The 26,467-nt window shown below is 43.6% G+C and overlaps 2 protein-coding genes across 2 annotated transcripts; both read left to right on the top strand.

Annotated features, from left to right (window-relative positions):
- Positions 1–402: 402 nt before the first annotated feature.
- Positions 403–9,071, top strand: LOC307078783 (syndecan-2-B-like). The gene is made up of 5 exons (XM_079740753.1): positions 403–671; positions 3,851–3,980; positions 4,830–4,990; positions 5,567–5,798; positions 6,153–9,071. The coding sequence occupies exons 1-5, from the start codon at positions 612–614 to the stop codon at positions 6,314–6,316; spliced, it is 747 nt and encodes a 248-aa protein (XP_079596879.1). The 5' UTR covers positions 403–611; the 3' UTR covers positions 6,317–9,071.
- Positions 9,072–9,599: 528 nt separating this feature from the next.
- Positions 9,600–25,410, top strand: LOC307070413 (carboxypeptidase Q-like). The gene is made up of 11 exons (XM_079728867.1): positions 9,600–9,742; positions 10,543–10,645; positions 11,593–11,802; positions 13,603–13,719; positions 14,742–14,949; positions 15,681–15,888; positions 18,830–18,941; positions 19,413–19,504; positions 21,049–21,144; positions 21,913–22,018; positions 23,765–25,410. Exons 1-11 carry the CDS (start codon positions 9,722–9,724, stop codon positions 23,923–23,925), a joined length of 1,434 nt encoding a protein of 477 aa, XP_079584993.1. The 5' UTR covers positions 9,600–9,721; the 3' UTR covers positions 23,926–25,410.
- The last annotated feature ends 1,057 nt before the right edge of the window (positions 25,411–26,467 follow it).

Here is a 26,467-nt window from a genome sequence, read left to right as displayed (position 1 = left end):
CCAAGTCGTTTCTTTGTTGTATTCTTTCTTTATTTATAAACCACTTTTCAAATCCAAGTAACAAGGTGTTTTAGAAGTAGAAAAACTTAAGAAAAACTGTTAAAGGGACTGAACCAGAGACATGAAAATACAATAGTTAAAAACATTGAGTAGGGCATTTGGACGAGTATAGATTTTTAAGCATTGCAATGACTAACAAGTTGATGAGGCTGTTGCTCAGAGTCTAGAGTTCGACTTCCTGTTTGCTCTCTTTCTCCTCTTTTTCTTCTCCACATGCTCATGATTCATATCCATCCACGCTCCCAGTTCCCACCGATGCCTTTTGTTCGAGGCTACGTCACGCTGACGTCACCGCGGGCCACGCTGCAGCGCCAGCCCAAACAAACTCCCCCGCAGCTGAAAGAAAAGACGCTAGGGAGCGGAGAGCGGCGGTTAACTTTAGGCGCACGAGAAGTTGAACTTATCCAAAAACCTTGGGATTTTAGCATCGCAAAGAGCACACACACGTCATAGATCGAACGAGCGGGCGGACGACTGTGTTACTTTTTGAGTTACCTCACTTTTGGGTTTTATTGTACCCTCAGCCTTTGAGTCGCTGCTGGGACACAAGTATGCGGAGTATTTGGATTGTGTTCGTGATCGGGTTGGCGACCGGGTATCTCAGTGAGAAAGTAAGTGGATTAAGAGCTTTTAAAAAAGTATAATTGGGACCTGATCGAGTGGAGGTCCAGGTCCGATATAAAAGTCTATAATCTGGCTCCCAGTCGCGTATTTCGGACAACATGGGTAGGGTTACCTGTGTTTCCGTCATAAGGAAATAATATGGACAGCCCATGTGTCGAGATTTTCATTTGACTGATTCCCATAACCCCCTTCACACACAATCGTCATTGGTGGTGAAAGTGTTTTTTAATAGCCTAGAAAATAGCCTGTCTCTGTAACAAAAAGGTTTATGTAATAAACCAAAACAAAAATACGATTGTGTCGTAAATATATTGATGAACAAACATCTAATTAGTTTCATATGACCTGCTCTGCTTAAAGGAGTTATGCTGGCCAATATCTTTATTTAAGCATAATCTAAACTAATCTCAACCTAACGTTACACGAGAGAAAATGAATGAGACTGCTTCATAACTAAAATGTATACGGTCTATATGTTTACGGTTGAGATTGCTATAAATATACAATAACAATAGGCTGTCAATTAAACCCATTGTTTTTCATCTTCCATCAATTTGGTAAACTATGGAAGAAGCATCGTATCATTAGAATAAATATGAATTAACATTATTAAGAGGTGAGAACGGCTGCTAAAATGTACACATCCATAACTCGCATCACGCAGCTCCACCGTGTTACGAATGTGTACATTGAAAGATGGGTGCATGTGGGGCCGGCCAGGGGCAGATCAACCAAGGACCATGTGTTTGGGTCAAAGTTCAGGAAAATAGGGAAAAATCGTTTATTGGACGGTCTCTGGAACACTTTGGAAACGGTAGGCACCTACACGGCTACCCATACATCAGCATTGAGTAACTTAATTGTGATCTCAGCTGGGGATGCGTCACCTTCCTGTATGAATGACTCAAAGCACACCAGACGGTAGTAATGCTTGTTGAGGCAGGCCAGATGCCTCCAGCTAGGCTTCCCGTGTGCTGTCCCCGGGCTCAGGCCTGCACACAAGGGGTTCACGGAAAGGGAGTGAACGGACGCACCTCAGGGCTGCTTGGCAACATGGAATATTTATTGTCGGCCCATTAAGGTGCGCTAGATCCGGGCTCATGGGTTCAGGGAGGGGTCTTTCGAGAGTAGCCTGGACACCCACATGTGCGCTTCAGACAAAAACAAATGGTCCCTAACATCAACTTGGGGAGGATTTGAAAGGCTAAGATTTCCATGTTGCCCTATTGGTAGGCCCATACAGTACATGGGCCCGAGAGCTTAACCCAGCAATAGTTATTCGGTAGGCCTAAAATATGGTAAAAGAAGAACAACGACCACATGACAAACTACATGACATCATCCCCACTATAATGGATGCTAAGATGCGTGTTCTTTATTGTAATGAATGACTCAAGGGAGAACTTTCAAGTTGAAAGACTTTTGATTGTTGTTTTTTAACACACACACACACACACACACACACACACACACACACACGGAGTGTATTGCAGGTTGTGGACTGGACATCTCGCTGAAAGAGGATGATGACAGACCCGTTGTATGCTTTAGTTACACAACTAAATCGTGTTGTTGACCCTGTGTGCCATTCTCAAAATTATTGGAAAAGATCTGTCTCTAAGGGCAAATGGATGTGAACAGTTTCAAATAGGCACCCACAAATTATTACATCCAGAGTATGTGGGGAAATAAAGTGTTAAGGAACCTTACGCTTGCATTGTAATAAGTGATAACGCAGTATAGCAGATGGTTAATGTATATAATATTTATGTTTGTGTGTGTGTGGGGGGGGTGGTCCACACATGTGTTGTGTATATAGTGAGGTCTTTGTGCGGGAATGAGACAGTCGTTGTTATGACACCTCACCCAGTTCACGGTGAATGTATACTCGACAGTCCCTCTGAGGCCCTTGGGTTAGCCTTGCAGATGGTTTGTGTCGTCCACGGTTGCAACGCGTCTGGAGGCCTTCTCTCCTTTTGCAAGGTGAAGAATTGCAAAGGGAAAATCATTCATGCATTCCTGCAACAAGGAATTCAATCGTTTTTGAATTATGAGGTTGCCATTAAGAGGACATTCTTTTTCCATGTACAATTCATTTTAAATTTGTCTCGTCTTCACTCCATGTAGTCTTGGCCCGGCCCGAGAACATCAATACAAACCCTGACATTTACACAATAAATACATTGCGTCATTTACCAGAACCCAAATGGGTCATATTTATGTTGCTTATCTGAGTGCAATATCAGGGACAAACCGCAACAAGCCAGGGCAATCAACGGGGAAAAATGTAGGAGTGCAGTTACGCCATCCCTTTGGTTTAAGTAGGAGTACTTGGGCGTCTCTATGTTGTAGATTGTACAGATGTTGGTCAAAAAATAAGGATTGCATCTCAATCTTTTGAAATAAGTCAAAACATGTGACGTATTCACTCCCTCTTTGGAGAAAGTGGGAGAATCAACTGCATATTTTTGAGGTAGATTAATGGAATATACCAATGGAAAGAGATTTAAAATACAAAAGGCAAATGGTTTATCTGGTCTGGTACCAGCTTTGAAAGACACAAAACCGGTCTTGAAGTTATTGTTTATAAGTGACATATTGTTAGTACCTATGATGGACATGACAGATGTAAGGCAGGTCAAAGATGATTATTTTTCACTTGGATTGCCACTAAGAAAAAATGGGTTTGTGTCATTCAGACATCAGTTCTTCTTATCCTCAATGTCGTTGAAGATGTTTAATCTCTCCCTATTTCTCACCCACTTGGCATTGGCCTTGCTTATTTTCCTTCACTCCTTCCATGTCTCCTAGCTTATTGAGCCAGGTAACATCATGTAGCCTGTAGCTTTAGCCAGGCTCAAAAATGGTTGTATCTCAGCTAGGAGTTAAACAGAAGTTTTGTTCCTTTTTCTGTTTTCGTAGGTTTTCCTTTTTGTCACTGGCTAAAAAATACCAGACGAAATACAGAAAAGATCTGTGATCGAGATTTGCTCTGTTTGTCTTCCGTCTGTCTATCTTTATATTGCTAAGATATCACAGACTAAAGAGAACCTCTGAAGTCGGTTGCTATTTTACGCAGACAAACATAATTATTGTGTCAGTCTAGTATTAGTGAACTTAAAACTAATTTCAGTCACTCAATAATGTGGTGTGATTGTCTCTCCAGCTCCTGGTGTCTTCCCAGACCTCTCCCTCATCAGATGATATGTACCTGGAGGGTCAGTCATCGGGGGGCTTCCCTTCCGACGACGAAGATAATGAAAACAATTTCTCAGGCTCCGGAATGAGTGAATTCGGTAAGAACGCTCAAACACTCGCTGCGCCTGCGAAAATCAACAGACATTTCAAAGAGAGCAGAGGTCCTTCATTTTCCTGAAGCAGGAAGAAACAGAATATGTTTTTGGGAATTATAACCCAGTCTCGATGGTTATATTGTCATGCAGGCTCAAAACGAGTCTTGCATGTTGTGGCATGAAAGAGTTCACTCTATTGGCTTTGTAAATAAAAACTGGGTGCATTCAAAATAATAATGACTTAGAAAGAATAGTCCTTTTGATTGGAAACGCACGCACACATGCACACGCACACAAACCTGTAAATAAAAAAGCCAGATGTTTGTCCTGAGGTGATAAGTTCGCCAGGTCATGTTTTATGATGAGCCAAGCGAGGCAGTCATCATTATGTGCGGAGTCTGAGGGTTGGTTAAAATACTCAGTCTTTGTTGCTATGACGTCTGCTAAATGCCCTAAATCCGAATGTAAATGTAAGATCTTTTATGACTCTATGACCCTAAGTCATAGATTCAGAATCCTATGTGATAAATCCACGACATCGTGTCATGGAATAGACCCTACCAACTATGGCAAATGAATGACAGCACCTAGTACAATCTTTTGAGCCTAAAATAAGTTGTAATATTGTGTTTCGCGAGAGGCATTACGGCCCCTGAGGTTTTCTCACATTTCCAAAGCCAGGTGAAGCCTGATCTGAGTGGTTAGCATGAAACCTTTATAGGCTGACCGCTCTGTTTCTCTAAACCAAACAAAGAGTGAAGTGCTTCATCAAGTTTGTTTTGTGTGCTTTTTTTTCTCCACTGCTTTGAGCACAAAGGTTTTAATCAGTGGTTCTCGGTGGTTCTTCCCCAGACACGACGGAGATCCCAGATATAACGAACAAGACAAGGAGCCTGGACTTTATGCCTGTGACCCCGGATGGTACTCCGTATGCTACACTGGAGAGCACTAGCTCGCCCACCATGACGCAGGATGATACAACCCCTACATACCTGATCCAAGCCGAGACCGAGGTACACATTGTTGAGTTCCCTTTTATTTGGCTAGAAGGCTAAGCGAATTATAGCCTGATTTTTGAAAAACATTTTTACTAGTCATGCATGTTAGGATATTTAGCATGTTGGAATCATTTACATGTTGCTAAAAACAGGTGCTGCCTAAAAGAGCATCTGATTCTCAGTTTACCCAGAAAAAATCAATAAATTCAAGTTAAACACTTGGAAAACCCTAATACATTACTTTAACAACACTGCCAGGTGTGAACTGAAGCTTTCCCAATCATCTATAATTAAATATCAACGTTTGTACGTTGAAAATAAGATGGTTGACAATCTAGATTCTCAATTGTATCTAATAAGATTGAATCCTTCATAATAAAAACAACAAAAGTAACTTTAGTAAGGTTACATTTATTTCACAAAAGAAGACAAATTTTAAAAAAGCCTCAGTCAAAACAGATTGTGGTTTGGGTTGATCAAATTAACAAAATGTCAAATTCCCTAAGCATTTTTAAACATATATATTTATTCCGTAATGTATATTTTTATGTACTTTTGTATATTCATATGTATTTGATTCCTTTTCACCAGGTAACAGAGCTGGAACCCTCAGATGAACCTGAAATTGCTGATGACACAGACTCTCTGATCCCCACCAAATTCCCCGGGGACACCAGCACCAGAAACTGGGTTTCCCCGGAGGACGACATCATCCTGCCTGAGAGGAACGAGGACTTACTTCAAACCGACAAGTGGGACGGGATCGTGTTGGAACCAGAATACGTGTCTGAGAGCATGTGGCAAAGGACGGAGGTGCTGGCTGGTGAGGATGGACTACTTCGTCAACACTCACATGTTTACATAGTGGCTGTGTAAAGTCGCCCCACCTGGCCCCAATGTGAGATGATGTTAACCCAGTGGTTTGATATTTAGCGACTGGTCACTAATGACCTTAAAGCACTATAAAAAGTTGTATCAAAACAAAGTGCCTTCTGTAAACGCATGAGATGCTGTGATTGCTCGCTCGTTCAATTAAAATCATACCATTCATGGAAATTGGCCTACACGCGTCCGTTGACTTGCAAATCGTCTATCTGAAACCCTTTTTAACCGGTGGTTCGTATTGCCGATGACCTGTTTTTAAAACGTTGCTCTCATTCCCTTCCCCTTTGCGTAGCGGTGATCGCGTGTGGCGTGGTCGCGTTCCTGTGCGCCCTCTTCCTGGTCCTGTTCATCGCCTACCGCATGAAGAAGAAGGACGAGGGGAGCTACGCGCTGGGCGTGGCCAAAGTCCCCCCCAGTGCTTACCAGAAACAGCCCCCCAAGGAGTTCTACGCCTGAACCTCAGCTGGCCTCGACGCCAGCACCTGGGGACGTGTGCCCTCGTCGCGTCTGACAATCAGCACTCAAAGACACAGGGCATTGTCAATCGTTCGATGTCTGAAGGGAGAGTGTTTCATGTTACGTTCCGAGAGCTACCCGACACCGCGAATCAAACCTCCCCGGTGCAGCCTCATTACCCGGGTTTTTCAAATGCAACCGTTTTTTCTGATTGGCCGAACGTCGGTGAGGTCACCTTGTCTAACAGAATGTTGTCACCGATCGTAAAGAGATATAGCAGTCCTTTTCTGGGGATGTCGGAGTGGGTCAGAGCTTTGGATGTTGTCCCAGGGATTTGAGTTTTTGAGTTTTTAGCATTGCTTTTTGCTCTGCAGCGCTTTACGTTGTGTCGAGCCTCCATCTCATTCACCCCTTTCTGTCATATAGTCTTCTTTTCCCATCGCCGCCTGCCTTATTCTCTGAATTATGAATGATTAGAAAACACAAAATGTCGGACTGTCCAATGGGAAGGGGATTTAACGGCTGATATGTATTCGAAGGCTCAAGAAATTAAAACTATAAATAATATCTTATTCAGTTTGTCACTCAAACCCACTGGTCCACTGCTCATGGGGCCGTGAAGTATTGAGGACTTTGTACTTCCATTTACGACAGCTTTACCACATCGGGCTGGCCCTATTCATGCATTTAAAGGTCCCATGAAATGCAGCCAGGTTTGAGTGTGATTAGCCATTACAAGCCGTTTTGAAAATCTGCCCCTTATGACATCATAAGTGGGCGTGTCCACCTAGATGTGTGACGGATAGATAGAGCAACGTTTGCAATGGTCCACTGGGTAGGCTGGTGGACTGATCTATCCAGCACGCATCTAGGTGGAAGCGCCCACTTGTGATGTCATAAGGGGGAGATTTTCAAAACGCTTCTAACGGCTCATCACACTCACTCCTGGTGGCATGTCATGGGAGCTTTTAAGATCGATTTAATTTATACTTTCAGAGAGCTGCAGCCAAAGCAGGACCCGTTCCCTTCAGCATTGTAGCAAAGTTGATCATTTAAACACAGACAAGTGTTCATCCTTTTTGAATGGTACTAAACATAAGATTATAAGTATTCTTGATGTGAACTGCATTATGTAATTTTTCCTCTTTACATGAGGTAAAGATATCTTTTGTTATCCTGTCGTTAAGGAAACAACTTTGATTGCTGCATTTTGTTGGCCTTTTTCGATCGATTATTATTTTTTCGGGAGATATGAATGTTTGATTCATCTACGTTTTTTTTTGCTATGAAAATGTGTTACTGGACCATCTTTTTTGCCTATTGCTTTCAATGTCTTGAGAAAAAGTCAAATATAATTGTGAATATCTTTGCCAAGGAGTTATTTTATATACAAATATATCTATATATATTTTAACCCAGGAGTCGCAATGTCTTGCACCTATTCTTAGCAATGTATTCGGTACTTGTCCATTCATTATAGAGCAACCAAACTATTTCATTTTTTCCAAAATCTATATCTTGGGTCAGCCCCAAACACCAAGTGGTTACCATGTGCCATCGCTGGCGAGGGATTTCAGCCTACAATAAGAACAATTTCTACATTTGTGTTCAACCAGACAGAGTATTTACTCAGAGCAAGAAGGCCTGTGTGTGTGCGTGCACGTCTAAAGCTACCACGCCACCAGGCTGGTTGAAGTGCTCCTAGCCGAACCTCTCAGTGCAACAATAGAGCAGGGAGGTATTATCGACCACACCTCTAAGCGTGCCAATGAATAATTAGTGTAATCCACATGCCTTTACAAGTGGACTGACCTAAACAAAAGCACATTCCGCTCCTAACATTCCACGGAGCTTTTAGCGATAAACTGCTTGAGGGTGCAAAACAGCACGCCAGATCGTGGGAGATGTCCTACAAATGTTTGGTTTAGTCCAATAAATTCAATTTTACTGTTCACTTCGGAGAAAACAAATTATTAACGTTCGGGAGTTTTTTTTGTTAAATTGATGGCGCTTTGCTAGTCAACTACTTCTCAGATGGTACCAAAGTTTATTTCAACGTGGTGAATTTGATATTTGACCGTATATTTCTGACACACATTACAGAAATCTTTAATATAATAACATTAATAATGTTAAACTTAACAATAACCAGATGCTCAGTGTTCTATCAAAATGACTTATTTTAATGCGCACATTTGAGTGCTCTAAATCTGGAGAGGGTTGAACTTTAAAGCTTTTTTTTTTTTTTTAAATAATGCTGTGTTCTTGGTTAACTTGACATTAAAGCCGATAGAGATTTGAGAGACCAAAGACGCATGATGAATCATGGTAGAGATGGATGAGTAGATAGGCGAAGGCAGTTGGAATAGGTTCAGGTGTACAACACAGACATTTTGGCACAGTAATGTAAAAGCTTACCAAAAATAATTTAATTTGCTTCAATTTTGCTTCGATATACATGTATTTAAAAATAATTGACTTGGGGATAACTTGGTAAAATTATGTTAATTAAATGGAGAACTTGATATTAAACTGCCATTTTATTTGATGTTATTGCCATAGTGCTGGATTTTTGTTTGTGATCATACACAAGTTTGATTACAATGAAATAGATTTCTATTCTTTTCGGACAAATCAAGCTTGTTCCAGTGTTTTTTGGTTCTGCGATGACACCAGCAGCACAGATTGACATACTGCATGGAAGATAAACTGTCCTTAATAAAATGTGGGCTTGATCCTACGCTATTTAATTACATTTTTTTCTCATCCGTTTTGACTGGTATGTTGATTCTTGTCTTGTCACCCTTCCCCAAATCCTTTTGATCAATATACTATATATTTTTATCACGGTCTGGGTTGGGTTACGTAGTAAATTAATGGTGATTAACCACAAAGTATCTTCATAGGCCTACTTTCTAGCATTCAAGCTGTAACCAATGCAAACACATACAGACATGCTGCCTTTATTGATTCTGGCCGAACATCAGAGCATTTGAACAAAATTGGAACGTGTGGCTTTCTGTAAGTTGTAGGGTCGACCTTTTATCATACAGGACACATGCCTATAGTTCAAGCCAAATATTACCATCCCAAGTAAAACTGCACTCAGTTGTTTAGAGTCTGCTGCTCTAAACAAACCTTGAATAAAAAAACAACTACATTTAATGGAATTATTGTTCTCTATTTGGAAGAAATTTAGTTTATTTAGTCTGCAGCGGACCAATCATCAGCGGTAATTCTGAAGAACGTCACATTGCGGAAGTAAACAGTCTTGTGACGCTGCTGTCTGTAATGTTTAGATTGGTAATACATCTACATCTGATGGCTCGCAAATACCTGATCTAAGGGATTTATATAGTGAAAAACAAACCATCAAAAAGCATCATTGAATCGAGAGCAAAGCCAATGCATCTGAAACCGATCAAGGTGAGACCCAACTGAACTGATCAAGAACAGGCTGACACATGCCAGGCTGACATGAACGTTGTTGAACACATAGTTATAATGGAGTTAACTCTTGACAAGAAAGGCTCCGAATCGTAAGGTTCATCAATGCAGTAAGACAGTCTGCACGCAATTACTTAATTTGAAGCCCTTGTTTATGTGCTGTGGTTGACAAATTATGAGGACGCAAATGGGAAAGCATGTTGTAGGTTAGCGGTGCAGTCACAGAGAAGGCTGGTCCACAGAAAGAGAAGTGGTATTGTCCCGAGTCATGAGATCTGCGCCTGCGGTCTCGAGTTTCGCACATTGATCAGCATAATTGGAAAATAAAGCAGAATGTAATCTGATGTGCTGATTGATTTATATGTTGGCTGTCAGAGTTATTACCATGCCATTCACGTGTGCTGCCTTGATACTTGGCCTCTGTAATTTAAACTGCAAGTCCTATCTTGATGCTATTGATACGACTTTCACACCTAGTTTTCACACAGTAGTAAAATGGCACAACTCCCAAAACCACTATCCTAATGAAATATGATGGGAACAAACATTTTATTCACTCAACTTAATTTTTATAATTATATTGCCGTTTGTGTTCATTTATTCATTTATTATGATTACATCCTCAATACAATAAGCAACCAAGACTACTCAAGCTTTTGATTCACTTCACCTACTCACTCACTTAACTCCCCTGCCTACCCGTCTGCCCCTCCACTAACTCCCTCACTCTCACTCTCTCACCCCACCCGCCCTCTCTCTCTCTCTCTGTGATTCCACAGATGGCTGTGGAGCATCGACCGCTGTGCCTTCAGTCTCCCCCCCTTCTGCTCTGGACGTGTCTAGTGCTGCTGGTCGGCTGTGGGTGTGTGACCATGCAGAGAGGTAGACAGTCTTTTTTTAGAAAAACTTTATTCATCCCAAGATGGGCAATTTAGTTCACAGTTTCCATTTCCATTTACATTTACATTTAGGGCATTTAGCAGACGCTTTTATCCAAAGCGACTTACAATAAGTGCATTTGTTACAATAAGTACATTTGTCATAAGAAGTGAAACAATATATCGCTGTCGGTACAGTAAAGATGTTCATAGAACCAAGTGCAAGTATTACAATCGCTAGGCTAACCCATTCCCCGTGTAAAGCAGCGATAGCAGCTACTGTAGATGCTACACAATTAACACAATTTCCAGTCTCACATATTACACTACTTAGCACTTTGAGATCATTAAGTTGATGTAAAGTGCGTTATATATTTATACTATTATTAATACATACAATAAATAGCAACAGGAGGTAGACAAAAACATATATCAAAGGCAGTCCAACCCACACATTTATCTCACAGTCCATTTCATCCACCCTGCACCTGGAAACACCCAGCAACACTGGTGGGCCGCCTCCCTAACCTACTCCGGACTATTGTCATCGTTTAGTAAGCAGTGGGCGACCCCAACAGTCCTGACATTCTGAAATATGCTCGGTTCTCTCATCTGGATGTCCGTGCGGTAACGACATGGTTTTGGTTCCGTCCTTAGCATTGTCTATCATAGCTGCTGCGGCCATTCAACTATTTCAGCCAGGCTTCCTCATCGTGTTTTTAAATTTTAGAACAATTTGAAAATGACTTTAAACTGCAAAACCGGCCTGGTTTAAGTGTGATAGAAGTCAGCCCACAGGCTGTGCTGTATTGGGAATTGCGAGTGATCTATGCACGTGAAAATCCTACAAGCAGTCCCTTTGGATCCATGAATACATTCATACATACACACATACTGCCAGTACATTGAAGCACTTCATGTTCCTGATGGCCGTCGTTCTGTTCTGTTCAGACATGGAGAAAGAGGTGGCGAGCTACACTGACGTAGCCAATCAGATCATCAAGCTGGTGTTGTCCGGCTCCGCCCAGAAGCGCTCTTATGAACGCCTGTCCAACTTCACGGACGCCATCGGAAACCGAGTCAGTGGCTCCCACAACTTGGAACTGGCCATCGCATACATGTACAACGCCATGAGCCAAGATGGCCTGGATGTACATTTAGGTAGGTCAACACTCACTCACTCACTCACTCACTCACTCTCACTGTGTGTTTCTGGATGTCTCCACTAGTGACATTTCCAGACTCAGTATGTCCTTCCAAGTCGTTTAAGTCAACCACCTGATCTTTGGTAGCAACTACACTGTTCCCAAATGAACAGAAGCACCTGGCGACGTGTTTGTGAGGAAATAAATATGTGTGTGTGGGTGTTGGAATAGGTTAGAAAACACATGTAACTGAATGGTTCGTTTCTGGTAAACAAGAGAATCATCTGCTTTCATTGCTATTTCAACCTGATTGCGGGAGAAGTTGGGGTCGCCCACTGCTTTCTCATCCGCTGTGGTGCAGCAAAGCTAAGGGCTGGGTCACAGTGCAGGTCAGGCTGGAGTAATGACCTGGGACAGATGGACTGAACGCAGCCTCCTGAGGTAGCTAGCAGCAATGATCTTGCTAGGGCCCACGGTGTTCCATCGTTAGACAATGGAAGTAGAGGTTTAGATGTTTGGAGATGGAGGGTTGGAAGGACTGGCGTTATGGAAAGGTTTAGAGTTACACTGCCCCTATATCACCCCCAGCTGTGAGTTTGAATGAACATTGCAAGCCGTTTCAAGATCTGCCCTGTGACTTGTTGACATCGCAAGTGGGGGTGACAATCGCACCTGGTGGTAATATTGGGGCCTTTTAAGTTGGCTGGTTGGAGTGATACTGAAGGGTTATATTTGAGGGTTGATCACCAGGGGTCCTCTACTTGAGATACTTAAGAAGGTACTTATGCGCTCACCAATCTGCCCTGGAGGGATCCCCAACTCTGTTCATCCTCAAGATTTCTTCCTTGCTGATAAAGGGAGTTTTTTTGGTGGGGCTTGGGTCAGTGGGGTGTTATAACTATTTGGCCGGTTAAGCCTTTTTAGACTGTAATGGTGATAAGGGGTATGCAAATAAAATTGAATTGAATACCATTGCATACTTTGAAACCAGATTATTTAGCTGTTTAGTAATTGGGCGTGTGTATGTGTTGTTTGGAAGAGTTTTTGATTGCATGTTTATGTTCCTATTTCGGCATATGTGACACACAAAGTGCGTGAATTATCTGGGATAGTTGCATAGGGAGTAGAATACATGACTGGAATGGTAAACTAGGTCAGGTCATGCTTTGTGATGTCTTGAGAAAATGAGGTTAGGGTTAATAAGGTCAATATAATGGAGCGTGATGTTCTCTGGTCATGTGTTATGTCTGGCGAGTTATTGAGAGGAAGAATAGAGTATTTATAATCCCTGCACTATGAACATGGCCTATGATGTTTACTAGGAAACGCCCCATTGCTGATCCAAACTGACCCTTATCAAACGACTCCCGTGCTAAATTTAACAATATGAATCATACATTCTCATGCTCTGCTTGGATCGTAATCTCCTGGTTATATATATTTTTTATTATTTAATAATTATTGTTTATATTGTTATATTTATTGATTTATTTTAATTTATAAATTATTAATATTATATAAATAATAATTATAATTTGTTATTTTGTTTGTGTGTTTATTGTCTCCATTGGTGTTCTTTTAATGATCTTGTTGTTATATTTCTTTGTTCAATGTTTTGTTTAAACGACATTACTTGAAACATCACGCTGAAAACCACACGATGCATCTCAAGCAGTTATTCCTAATAAGGAGTTCCTCACACGGACACATCGACCACCCAACAGCCTTGACTCGTACCCTACAATCGTGACAACCTAACCGCTGTCTTTGTCCATCGCCACCAGTATGACGGCTGTCTTTGTTTCCTGATGAGCAGAGCCGGTGAAGGTCCCCCACTGGGTGAGAGGAGAGGAGGGGGCTGAGATGGTTCTGCCGAGGCCCAAGAGGCTGGCCATGCTGGGGCTAGGTAGCAGCGAGGGGACCCCCCCTGGAGGTACAGGTCATGGAAACAGTCCCTCCAGAAAAAAGCCATTATGCGATCGCATAATTCAACGCATAATCAGCCAAAGTCCGCATATTCTTGCGGGGGGCCGCATTTTTTCAAATATGCCGCACTTTCACCGCATAAATTGCCGATTTCCGCGCAAAATATGCGGGGCTTGCGTGATTTCATAATCCCCGCATTTTCGTTGCAAAACAGTCACATATATCTTAGCAGAAAGTTGAAAAATGTTGCGTTTACCTCACACAACAGCAGCCGTTTCGCACTGTTGCCATGGGAACGTTATGAAGTGACGTAATTACGCGACGCGAACGTCACGGAAAAGCTGCATTTTGTGCAAGCTCCCGCAATTTCATCGCATAAAATTGCCTAAATATGCCGCATATTTCATCGCATTTTTTAAGAAAACGTGCCGCATAATCAAGGATTTTTGGCCGCAACAATCACAAAAAAACGCCACATTTTTTGGGAGGGACTGATAGTAAGACGGTTTCGTCTTGTGGAAGCACTTTAAGGACCATGTCGGTCGAGGGATGAATCCGTCGCAGCTGTCTCTCCTGGCTTCACTCAAACATCCGTTACCGATGTCGTTTGACAACAGCACCATCATAGGGATTTGTTTACGACGGTTTGCTATGGTCTGGTATTTTAGAATAGTGTGGCGTCTGTTATTTCCGAATAGCAGACTGCTGCTATGAATATCATGACGAATGATATGATTTTTTAATAATAATCGTAATTGTTACATGACATTTTTTTAATTTTTTTGTGTCAAATAATGAATTTCTTGAGTGAGCAGCCATGTATGCGGATCATTAACTAAACAGATGTTTTATTAATACCTGAACAACAGCAAAACAATCCCCTCTCTCCCACTGAAGCGTGTACCGCCTTTCTTTCTGGACGGCTCACGGTTCCAGTCGGTCTGAATCTATGAGCCAGTGGTACACTGAGAGACGGTTTAGCGACGCTCTGTTCCTTCTCTCTCTCCGCCTGGCCCGGCGCCCCTCCAGGCATCGAGGCGGAGGTGGTGGTGGTGAGCTCCTTCGAGGACCTGAAGAGCCGCGGGGCCAACGTCTCGGGCAGGATCGTGGTGTTCAACCAGCCCTTCGTCAGCTACGGCGAGACGGTGGCGTACCGGGCGTTCGGCGCGTCAGAGGCCGCCAAGCTAGGAGCCGTGGCCGCGCTGATCTGCTCCGTCACCCCGGTTTCCATCAACAGGTATCCCCCCCCCCCCCCCCCGTCTGTCTGTCAGCCTGTCTGTCCAAGAGAAGTAATGTCATTGTCTAGACCAGTGGTTCTCCAACTCTTTCTACTAGTTTCCCCCATCCAAGAAGGGGGGTGATGGTGGTATTAGTACCCCCTTCACTGGCACACAACATTGTTGGGAGAAAAAATGAAAAATTTAGTATACCTTCTATATGGCAGCGTAAACATGAACATTAAAAGGGTGCAAATACTCACAATTTAGTGAGATACATGGGCCTGTGCTTCATGCAACTGTTGGCTAATGTCTTCCCACAAAAGAAGCAGGTGAATCCCGTGGAGGTGAATCCCATTAAAATCAATTTTTCTTGAAACAAATATATTTTAGCACCTTTTGCTGTTTCTTGATGCGCCTCCTCTTTCCCGGATTCTCCTTTGTCCTTGTTTTCAGATTTACAATACAACCACTTGTCCATTTTCTAAATTTTCTGTTGTCTGGCTTTTAGTTCCCCCATTTGAGAACCACTAGTCTAGACAAAGCTGAAATAGTATCCCCAGTGACAATACGGGAATCCAATTCCAAGTCTCCTTTTGACCATCGAGTACATGTCTGGGGGGTGGGTGGGGGCTTTACCTGGTAGTGATAGAACCGAGCTCCACAGGGAAGTAAGGAAACGGGTCTAGTTGAAGGAGCTCTCCGGGATCCCGGTCTTTACTGGGGTCTTTCGGCCGGCCGGCCGGCCAAGCCCCCACACAGGCCTCCAGGACTACCAGGAGGGGGTGCGGCGTATCCCGGCGGCCTGCATCACGGTGGAGGACGCCCAGCTCATGGCCCGCATGGCAGCCAGGGGACAGCGTGTGGTGGTCCGGCTGACCATGGGAGCCAAGACGCTGCCGGACGCAGACTCCTTCAACACGGTGGCGGAGATCAAGGGCTGGCAGCACCCTGAACAGGTACCCACCTGGGGGGGGGGGGTGTACCTGTAAAGGTGACGTGTTATACCACCAGGTGTGAGTGTGATCAGCCGTTAGAAGCCGTTTGGAAAACCGGCCTCTTCTGACATCACATTGGTGTGGCCACCTAGATGTGTGACGCATAAATGAGCAACGTTTGCTACAGTCCGCTGGGTAGGCTGGTAGACTGAAGGTGGACACGCCCACTAGTGATGTCAGAAGAGGCTTTAAGGGCCTTTTAGGAGGCCTTTAAGGAAAAGACAGAACTTCCAGTTCATGTCACGAAGTGATGATTGTGGTCACAAGCAGCTCCCTGATAACCAGATGATGGATGTCTTTAGTTGTTCTGGCAAACGCTCGGTTCGCAGTTTGTAGAAACGTCAATGCACCCGTGTGTATATAGTGTAGGGCTGATTGAACGATTGAATGATTGAATGAGGAGATTAAAATAAAGTTACTTATTTACTTACGATCGTAACGTTACTGTACGATCGTAAATAAGTAACTTTTTTTACTCTCGTTTATTGTTTTATCTCTTTCTACATTCTACAGCTGCGGCCCCCAAATTCTCAGTCTGGGATTGAAATAGTATAATGTTATCTTATCCCTTAACTTGGTACCGGGCAGCGATGGACAGGTGCTAAGGATTGTGGGTAATGTTGAACTGGGCTGGACTAACAGGAATGCTGTTGACTCATCGAATCACCCTTGGCCTGTAGGTCAGACAACCTAGATTCCTCAAAATCAATGAAATGGAGCATCTGGGGACATGGGTCATGTCTTGCGTGGTTTCACAATATATCAATGTGTGATTTCACAATGCACACTATGATTTCACAATTTCACATGCAACAGGAAAGTCTAGAGGAAAGGATATGTTTTATTTGGTTCAGGAAAGGCTTGATCCTCTAATGTCACTTCAGTGCTGAAGGTTCTCTCCATAGTGTGTTGTTGTCACTGTCCAATATCAGGGATGTCCATGTCCTTCAATACTATTGTCCTCGATCGATCACCACTCCAGATCTTTGTAGGCTGAATTTCTGTGATATGTGAAGCTATGACACTTGACGTTGACTCATCTTATCTCAAATTTCCTTTAATAGTATGTTTCGTCATGTAATATATTATAAATTGCTAGAGTATGGCAATTTATTTTAGAAGTATCTTAAGTCATATGTGTTGAAATTCTTTTTACATAACGACGGTATTCAATGACTCAAATGAACATTTTAGATCATTGCTACACCCTTAAACAATCCTGATTAATTATTTTTGTGTGCGGGTTTGATGAACCGTCCCTACAGTACAGCATGCCAGGCATTTAACCTCCCCGTACCCAAACACGCTTCATCAAAGAACTTCTCTGTAAAGCGACTGAGAGAACGGTTCCCTGCAACTTCCTGTGATCATGGCAACAGAAACTTCTGTTTGAATTTCTGTTCCGACTTTCTTGAATTTCTGTTCAGACTCTCTAGCCAGTTGTCAGACGTTAAGCATTACTCATCTAAGGTTACACTCTTTTTTTATCGCTGACACAGCTAGTTGTGTCATTCCCCTCGTCGCTGCCCACTGGCATGCCTGGTATAATGTGTGCGTTTTATTCAGCGTTTATCAGTTCCTTCACACTCTGCAGGCATTATGTACTGCTCTACCTTCCTGGGCAGAATGATCTGCTCATACTGTGTCTTCTGCCATGTGTTCCTCCCAACCTTCATAGGATTAAATAGATTAGTTTAATTCTAACAAGGGTCAGGTGAACATTTGAACCCTCCCATTTATGAACCAGTTTCCAACCGACAATATGATCTCATGTTTCCCTCTCCTCTCGAGCCTGCTACGCGCTGCCAAGCAGGTTTTGTCACGTCGACACAGGCTGAGTGAATCCGGATGAATCACTTTTGTTTCTGTAATTTGCTCTGCCAGCTTTCAACCGACTTGTCAACTCAGTTTTCCAGTTAATTTTGGCCAAGTTCAACGTTCACAGGGATCTGTAAGGAAGTTGGTTTGACAGCAGCACCGCTGATGTCAGCTGTTCCACGGAATCCATAAAATACCCTCACAGCCGAAAAGGGAAACAAAAAGCCCCCTGTGCTGGGACATCTCTTATAAGTCTGAGTGACTCATCCTGTGGGGGGGGGGGAGATGTTTGCAGAAGAAAAAATAGACACCAGGTGATGATCGGAAAACATCGGAAATGATTCATGGACATGTGACATGAATCATGCTAACGCAAGGGTTCTGGTGGTGGGCTTTTAATTTCAAAACACTGTCCGAATACTTGTCAGTCTGGGTGACCCTCACAAAGAGATAATATCCCTAGATCTGGCCGTGTTTACTTTTGTATAATCAAAACCTGTTTAACAGTTTGGGTCAAGAGGGGGAATATTTAAATGTGTATGTAAAATGTAATGTCTACTGTGTGAGGGAGAATCCTCCCTACGGGATTGTTCTGTTATGAATGTCCTCTTCACAGTGAAGTGGAAAACTGAAACTTGGCCCCTGCCAGACTCTTGACATTAACCAGAGCCTGTCTCACTGTGCCCTGTATCAAGCTGTTCCGTCCCCTTTGAAGAGTTTGTATTGCTGCATGCTCTACGTCTGAACTCTTCTTCAGTATTTATCTTTTTGGCTGTTTGTTTGAGTTCAAGTGTGTTTAGCTGTTCAATTCTTCAGTGGACTTTGGTTACACTGTAGTGACTTGCAAGATAAATAGTTGAATCCCAAACGGCTCCATAATATGGGTTTCGCTCATTGCAGTCTTAAAAGCTGCACCACACACGGTTCGTGGTTGGGGCGGTTTCTCACTCGTCCTCAGAAGTAAAGAAAGAGTTTTGTCCAATAAGTGGTTGGTGACCCATTCTAAAGTGATGATTCTCTTGAGTTTTTGTAGAAAGTTCCTACTTAGCTGTCATTTCTAACACCGGTTCCTTCAACCAACCAGGTAGTCGTGCTCAGTGGTCACTTGGACAGCTGGGACGTGGGACAGGGAGCCATGGACGATGGGGGAGGAGCCATCATCTCCTGGGAGGCCCTGTCCATCATCAAGGACCTAGGCAAGTGAGAAGGGGAGCAACAACAACTGCACAGAAGTGGGAAAACAGATTTTTGGACCCTAGTCTATTGGACAGCTGCTACGGGCTTGAGGACACGCACACACATACGCACAAATATTACACAGACACATATTAAACAAACATACACACACACATACATACATACATGCATACATACATACATACATATTGCACACACACACATATTGCGCGCGCACACACGCACATATTGCACACACACACACACGCATATTACACACACACACACACACACACATATCACACACACAAACAAACAACTAATTAATTCTGTACGGATTCCCCAGAGTGCCAAAGGAGCTAGCATAGCGATGCAATGTTAATGACTCGTTCCAAAGGTTGACAAGACAAACGCTTAATACATTTAACGATTAAAAAAAATGCACCGAGTTGTACTGGGTGGATGTGAACGCCCTGTCTCTGTGCGTCCAGGCCTGCGGCCGCGCAGAACCCTGAGAGCCGTGCTGTGGACCGCCGAGGAGCAGGGTGGGGTCGGGGCCCGGCAGTACTACCAGAGACACAAGGTACCAGTGTGGCTACAGACACGCGCCAACACCGGGGTTCAGTCGCCGTCGACCTCGCTGCTGTGGACCTCTGAAGGATAAGTCCCGCCACCGAGGCTCCCGGTTCCCTCGGTCGAATGTCTTTGGGAGATAGCCTGGGGTTTTAGAACGATCGTACATAGCAAACTCTGTAGGTGGCGAAGAAGTAAAAGCTGCGTCACGTTCTGAACCACACACTTTTTCCATCTGGGTTCGACTGGGTTTTTGGATTGTCGGTGCCGTTAAAGTAGCAAACGATTATTAATGCTACTTTAACGGCACAGACAATCCAAAAACCCAGCCGAAACTAAATGGAAAAAGTGTGTAGTTCAAAACGCGACGCAGCTTTTACTTTCTCGACACCTACAGAGTTTGTTATGCATGATCACTCAAAAACCCCGTGTTATTTCCATTCTAGGTTTATTCCCCTCCTAAACACACCTACTCTTCTGTGGTTAACCTTGTTCAACTTGAATCGGGGGGGACAGGGGGACGTTATGAACTGATACCGGACCGGTTTCCATCTCGGGGATGTAAACCAATCACAGACTCCAGATCTTTGTGATCTCTGATTTAATGAAAGGGTGCGGAAGAGCCGTAGATTAGTGTGTTACCACATGTTTAACTGTAACAGCATATACCACACAGAGTATGTACCACACAGAGCATGTACCACTCAGAGCATATACCACACAGAGCATATACCACACAGAGCATGTACCACACAGAGCATGTACCACACAGAGCATGTACCACACAGAGCATGTACCACACAGAGCATATACCACACAGAGCATATACCACACAGAGCATGTACCACACAGAGCATGTACCACACAGAGCATATACCACACAGAGCATATACCACACCGAGCATGTACCACACAGAGCATGTACCACACAGAGCATATACCACACAGAGCATGTACCACACAGAGCATGTACCACACAGCATGTACCACACAGAGCATGTACCACACAGAGCATATACCACACAGAGCATATACCACACAGAGCATGTACCACACAGAGCATATACCACACAGAGCATATACCACACAGAGCATATACCACAGAGAGCATATACCACACAGAGCATATACCACACAGAGCATGTACCACACAGAGCATGTACCACACAGAGCATGTACCACACAGAGCATGTACCACACAGAGCAAATACCACGGAGAGCATATACCACACAGAGCATATACCACACAGAGCATATACCACAGGGAAATCTAGGTGGAGTCATGTTTTGTTAACTTTTTTTTTTTTTTACTATCTTAATCTGGTCTGCACGAAATGTTTTTTATCTCAACTTACCATCGGGTTAGGGTTTGACTAAAGCTAATGAGCATATATTTAGGCGTCCGCGACAGCCTTGGCCGGTTGGTTTCGCAATTCAATTGCACAAAATCAGATGTTGTTATTCGAATTACTCTGAAAGACATGGTGCTCACAAGGCTCTAACCGGTGACCTCCCCTCGATCCCTCTCCCTCCTTCTTGACCCTCGTGTGACAGGCGAACATCTCCAACTTCGACCTGGTCATGGAGTCCGACTTGGGAACTTTCGCTCCAGTGGCCTTGCAGTTTACCGGCAGCCCAGCAGCTCAGAAGGTAGGAGAGGAGATCATCTGATGGCATCACACCTGTCGTTAACGCAATGGGGCCCTACAATCCGGACAAAGCCTAGAGTCAAATCCAGTATTGGCTGTTGCAGATATGAGAATCCTACACTGCACATCTTGCGGTGTCACTGTGGTTTGGCCTTATAGCGACGGATTATGCACTGAACAAAGGAACATAATGTGATGCTGCCACCTAGGAGGTAGACGCTTTGATAGTTTATTACAGATGACCGAATGCAAAAGTTCAATTAATGACCAAATATTAAATAAATGATGAGATAGGCCCACAGGAAGACACATGAGGTGTATACACTATTTACTCTAGTGTTTAAAAGTGTCTTGTCTTTACATATAGAGCTCATTCAGCTCATTCGTCACAGGGTAAGTGGGTATCCGCATATGTAACCGTAACCATTGTAGCGCTCTGAACACATTTGAATTGGATTCATGATAAACAAACCTGATTGAGAGTGGAACCTGATAAATAGTGTATACGACCACTTTAGCCAAGCAATAGAGAATCTCCACGATATCGGACGATTGACAGGTGAATTGAAATCACCCAATAAAAATGTAATGAAAAATCCCTGTCAATTCTCGATCCTTGCTGTAGAAGACACTAGTAACGTGTGTGTGTGTGTGTGTGTGTGTGTGTGTGTGTGTGTGTGTGTGTGTGTGTGTGTGTGTGTGTGTGTGTGTGTGTGTGTGTGTGTGTGTGTGTGTGTGTGTGTGTGTGTGTGTGTGCACGCGCTGGCAGGTGATGCAGGAGGTGGTCCAGCTCTTGGCCCCCCTGAATACGACGCGGCTGGAGCCCCACGGAGAGGGCACCGACATCAGCCCCTGGATGCAGGCCGGGGTGCCAGGTCGGTCCCCTGGAAACCCGTCCGCCTGCCTTCCCTCCTTGTTCCTTACCTGTGAACGTTTCGATAGAACAAATACTATGCAATGTTGCTGAGCACATTCGAAATCGCGAAACGCCTTAACGGAACCGGTCGCAACTCTTCATTACGAGAAACCCTGCTAGCCTCTCTCCACCAACAAACGTTAACTCACTCGAAGGCGGGTGTCTGTCGGAGTTTAAAACGATTGGATCTGCCTGGTGCCACTCTGGATCTGCCATAACCAATCGCTAACGTTTGACAACTCAAACTAGCGCACGACCTCAGCGTCATTATTCTCAGCCACTCCCTCTGTTCGCTGATTGGACAGCCAAAAGATTGGCTGCAGAAAACCTGCGAATATACCGCAAATCCAGACGTAGAACTGAAGGGAAATTAAAATTCCGGGGAAGTGCGTAGGCGGGCGGAGCAGTGAGTCCCACCGGCCGGCCCACCAGATGGTGGTATCGTCCGGCACCCACCCTCTGGTTCCTGCCCGTGGGAGTTTAACACGTTGTTGATGGAGTCCTTAGAACCAGGAAAATGAAATGAGGCTATATGGTCCGCCAGTACTCACGGAATGTCGATTGTCCAATGAGTTGGCTGAACTCACACTGCTGTATGGTCTAATTTGCATAAAAGTTAACTGAAGTTCAACCTTTGTCCCACACTTCAATGCACCGCAATCCCCGCGATGCACGCGAGCCTTCCCACAATCCCGGGCCCCACGCGATAACGTGTCCCAATACAACGTGAACCGGAGGTGTCGACTAAACACCGGGTCTCCTTTTGGACTCTCAGGACGGCCGCACCAGAATGCCTGGTTCAGTTCAATATACTATGTTGTATACACGGAGTAAGGACAGATATACTGTAAAGGGAATGTGATATACAGAGCAGAATAGTTTATTTACGCGTTGACATGTCTGTTCGTTTCGGGGTCTGATGCGTACACTAAGACTTGTGTATACTTGGGTTAATATTTTCCCAAGATCAACCCGGATGAAATGGAAAAGTACTTCTTACAGACAATCGATTCACAGGGACACACATCAGAGGGTACTTCACTACATTGTGAATTAATCTAATACATTTAACCTCTAGATGGCAGCAAACACCAACAATTGTTATAGTGTGCTGTCACTCCCCTTAAGGTGTGTGTGTGTGTGTGTGTGTGGTGATCTGTGTTGTTAAATGTGTGAGTGTTGATCTGTGTTGTTAAATGTGTGAGTGTTGATCTGTGTTTGTGCCTGTGTGTGTTGATCTGTCTGGTTTCATGTGTGTGTGTGTGTGTGTTGATCTGTGTGGTTTCATGTGTTTGTGTGTGTGAGTGTTGATCTGTGTTTGTGCCTGTATGTGTTGATCTGTCTGGTGTCATGTGTGTGTGTGTGTTGAGCTGTCTGGTTTTGTGTGTGTGTGTGTGTGTGTGGTGATCTGTGTTTGTGCGTGTGTGTGTTGATGTGTGGTTTCATGTGTGTGTGGTGATCTGTGTTGTTAAATGTGTGAGTGTTGAGCTGTGTGTGTGCGTGTGTGGTTGTGTGTGTGTGTGTGTGTTGATCTGTCTGGTTTCATGTGTGTGTGTTGATCTGTGTGTGTGTGTGTGAGTGTGTGTGTGGTTTCGTGTGTGTGTGTGTGTGTGGTGATCTGTGTTGTTAAATGTGTGTGTGTTGATCTGTGTGTGTGTGTGCGCGTGTGTGCGTGCGTGTGCGTGCGTGCGTGTGTCTGATCCAGGTGCGAGTCTCCACGTTGAGGACGACCGGTACTTTTGGTTCCACCACTCGGAGGGGGACACCATGAGCGTGCAGAGCCCTGACGCTATGGACCGCTGCTCGGCATTGTGGGCCGTGGTGGGCTACGTGGTTGCAGATCTGCAGGACATGCTCCCCAGATAGCCAATCACAACGGGACAGGCCACCCTGGCCATCAATCAACCACCCTATGGAATAATTAGCACTGGCTGATGATTAGTTTTCGGATCTTATTAAATTCCCATGGTCGTTTTTATTTTTAATAAGGATTTTGAGTTGTCGACCCTAAATACTTTTTTATTTGGTTAATAAGAGTGACCACACCAAAGCATGATTACTGGATTAAAAACGTATTTTGTTTTTGAATTGTTTTTTTTTGTTTTTGAATTATGTAACCTGTAGTCTTGTGTGATTTCCCATGTTACATTGTTACATTCCCATTACATTCTTTTACAGAAATGGTGTACTTTTATTTGGGGACCTATTACCCGCTGTTGTCTTTTTGTATTAAGGTTCACTTGTAAACAGGGTTGGAACGTTTTATCGGACAGTGGTTTATTTCGTGATTAAGTTTTGTACTTTTGGTACTACAATATCGAGCAGATCACGACTTAAGCAACCTTTTGGCCATTGAAACGCACTGACCTGTTATAGTACGCTGCTTTTTATCAGGGCCATTTGCAAGATCGGCAATCATGGCCGAATTTGTTATCGGGCCATGATTAATGCTGGAGTTCTTACAGGACATGTAAACAAGTATTCTGCTCTTTATGTTTGGCTATCGCATAATTAGCGCCAACAAGGAAGTACACATTGCAGGAACATAGTTGATGTAATATTATCAGGGTGGTCAAATGGATTGGGCCCATTGTGCATTCTTTCAGGTTTTCCGACATAAGACGTAAGCCGGTAATTTATCGTCCTTATCTTCATTTTAGAAGGTCCCTTCCAGATAAACTACTGTGTAATACTAGCCTGCAAACCAGAGTCTAATCTGCAAATTTGTGTTTTATTTGCCCTTGCCAATGGTCTGGCGCAGTACTGTTTTGAGAGATTTCCATCACAATCAAGTTTAAGAAAATACAATCTATTGAGCTGGGAAAACATGATTAGGCACAAAAACGCATGTCTCTTCTACAAAATCATGCATTGCATATCCCCTCCTCCACTCAGAGAATTTGTTAACTTTAGAACAAATCCACATCGGATCACAATAGGAGTCACAAGAGGGAACTGCATTAGTCCATTTAGGAAAAGTGCCCTTAAAAGTGCCTCGATGCTTTAGTGGGCTACTGCTTCGATGTCTAACACATCTGATGTGGCTATAAGTCCTAGTCTATCTTTTTATTTGTATTTGTCTGATGCTGGCTCTTGTTTGTCCTGCATGCTTTATGTATTTTGTGGCTTAAACTACTGATACGTGTGTGGTTATAATTAATGTTTTATCTGTTGCTTTTATCTTAGTTAATGTGTTTTTTATCTTCTTGTTTGTTATTTGCTTTTTAGGGAGCCTATTGTTACTTCTGGCCAAGGACTGCAGGTGGAAACTAGCCATTTGGCTAAATCTGGCAAATTTACAGAAATGTTTATTAATATGTATTGTCCCTGTCGAATAAAGAAATAAATAAAAATAAAAAGCAGACCCGTCCGTATATTTTCTTGCCGATACAACGGTACACAATTAGGCAAGCTACTTGGAAGCGTAACGAGGCAAGCTGCCGATGAGGCCTCGCAGCAGCTGCCGCCCAGAGAAGGAGACATTGTTGGTATTCACGGTTGTAAATCCGTGCACTCGGGATTCACTAACCGTGACTTCGGATTCACAATCCGACCCCTCGGGTTCAATATCCGTGACCTCAGATTTTGTTTTTCAACAAACCGAATTGACCATTCAGTGGGCCATTCAAGCACCCAAAATTTACATTCATGGTATATTGTGAATCCAAGGGCACAGATGTAACTGTCTGAGACCTCCTGGGGTCACATGATACGAAATAAAGAATCCCTGCTCATGGATTAGTTAAGCATGGAAACAGATTGGTGAAACGTGCCCACGGATTAGGTAAACGTGCGTGTGAATCCAATAGAGTGGCGAAGTCACGCCCCCTTTCCGGTAGAGCCCATGGGACCTATGAGATCGAAAAATATGAATGGGTTTCAACAGAGAGAAAATAATTATTTACTGGTCCCAGCCTTTATATGCCCCGGATTACACATATGTTGTTTGTGGATTTAAATGATAATTTTTCATGCGAAGAAAACTAAACATTTTCGTGAAGAAGTTTGATAATGTTTTGTGAGGCCGCTTTGTGAACTACAGCTCTTCGCTGTTCTCGACGCCAATGATATGCGTCACCACCACTCTGGTCCAGACATGGCGATCTCTCTGCTCCACTTCATCGCTTTTTTCCAAGGGGAGGATGAGGCCTGCTGCGAGGCCTCAATACAACATTATCAAACTTCTTCACGAAAATGTTTAGTTTTTTCTGCATGAAAAATTATCATTTAAATCCACAAACAACATATGTGTAATCCAGGGCATATAAAGACTGGAACCAGAAAATAATTACTTTCTCTCCATTGAAACCCATTCTAATTTTCCTAGCCCAGAGGTCCCATGGGGATCTCCCGGAAAGGGCGGACTTACGAGCTCTATTGATCTAGATTTATTGACAGTGAAATCAGT

This window comes from Pollachius pollachius (genome assembly GCF_949987615.1).
Source record: "Pollachius pollachius genome assembly, chromosome: 1".
NCBI lineage: Eukaryota > Metazoa > Chordata > Actinopteri > Gadiformes > Gadidae > Pollachius > Pollachius pollachius.
The sequence above is the reverse complement of the archived record's forward strand: the minus strand, read 5'-3'. Positions and strand labels throughout refer to the sequence as shown.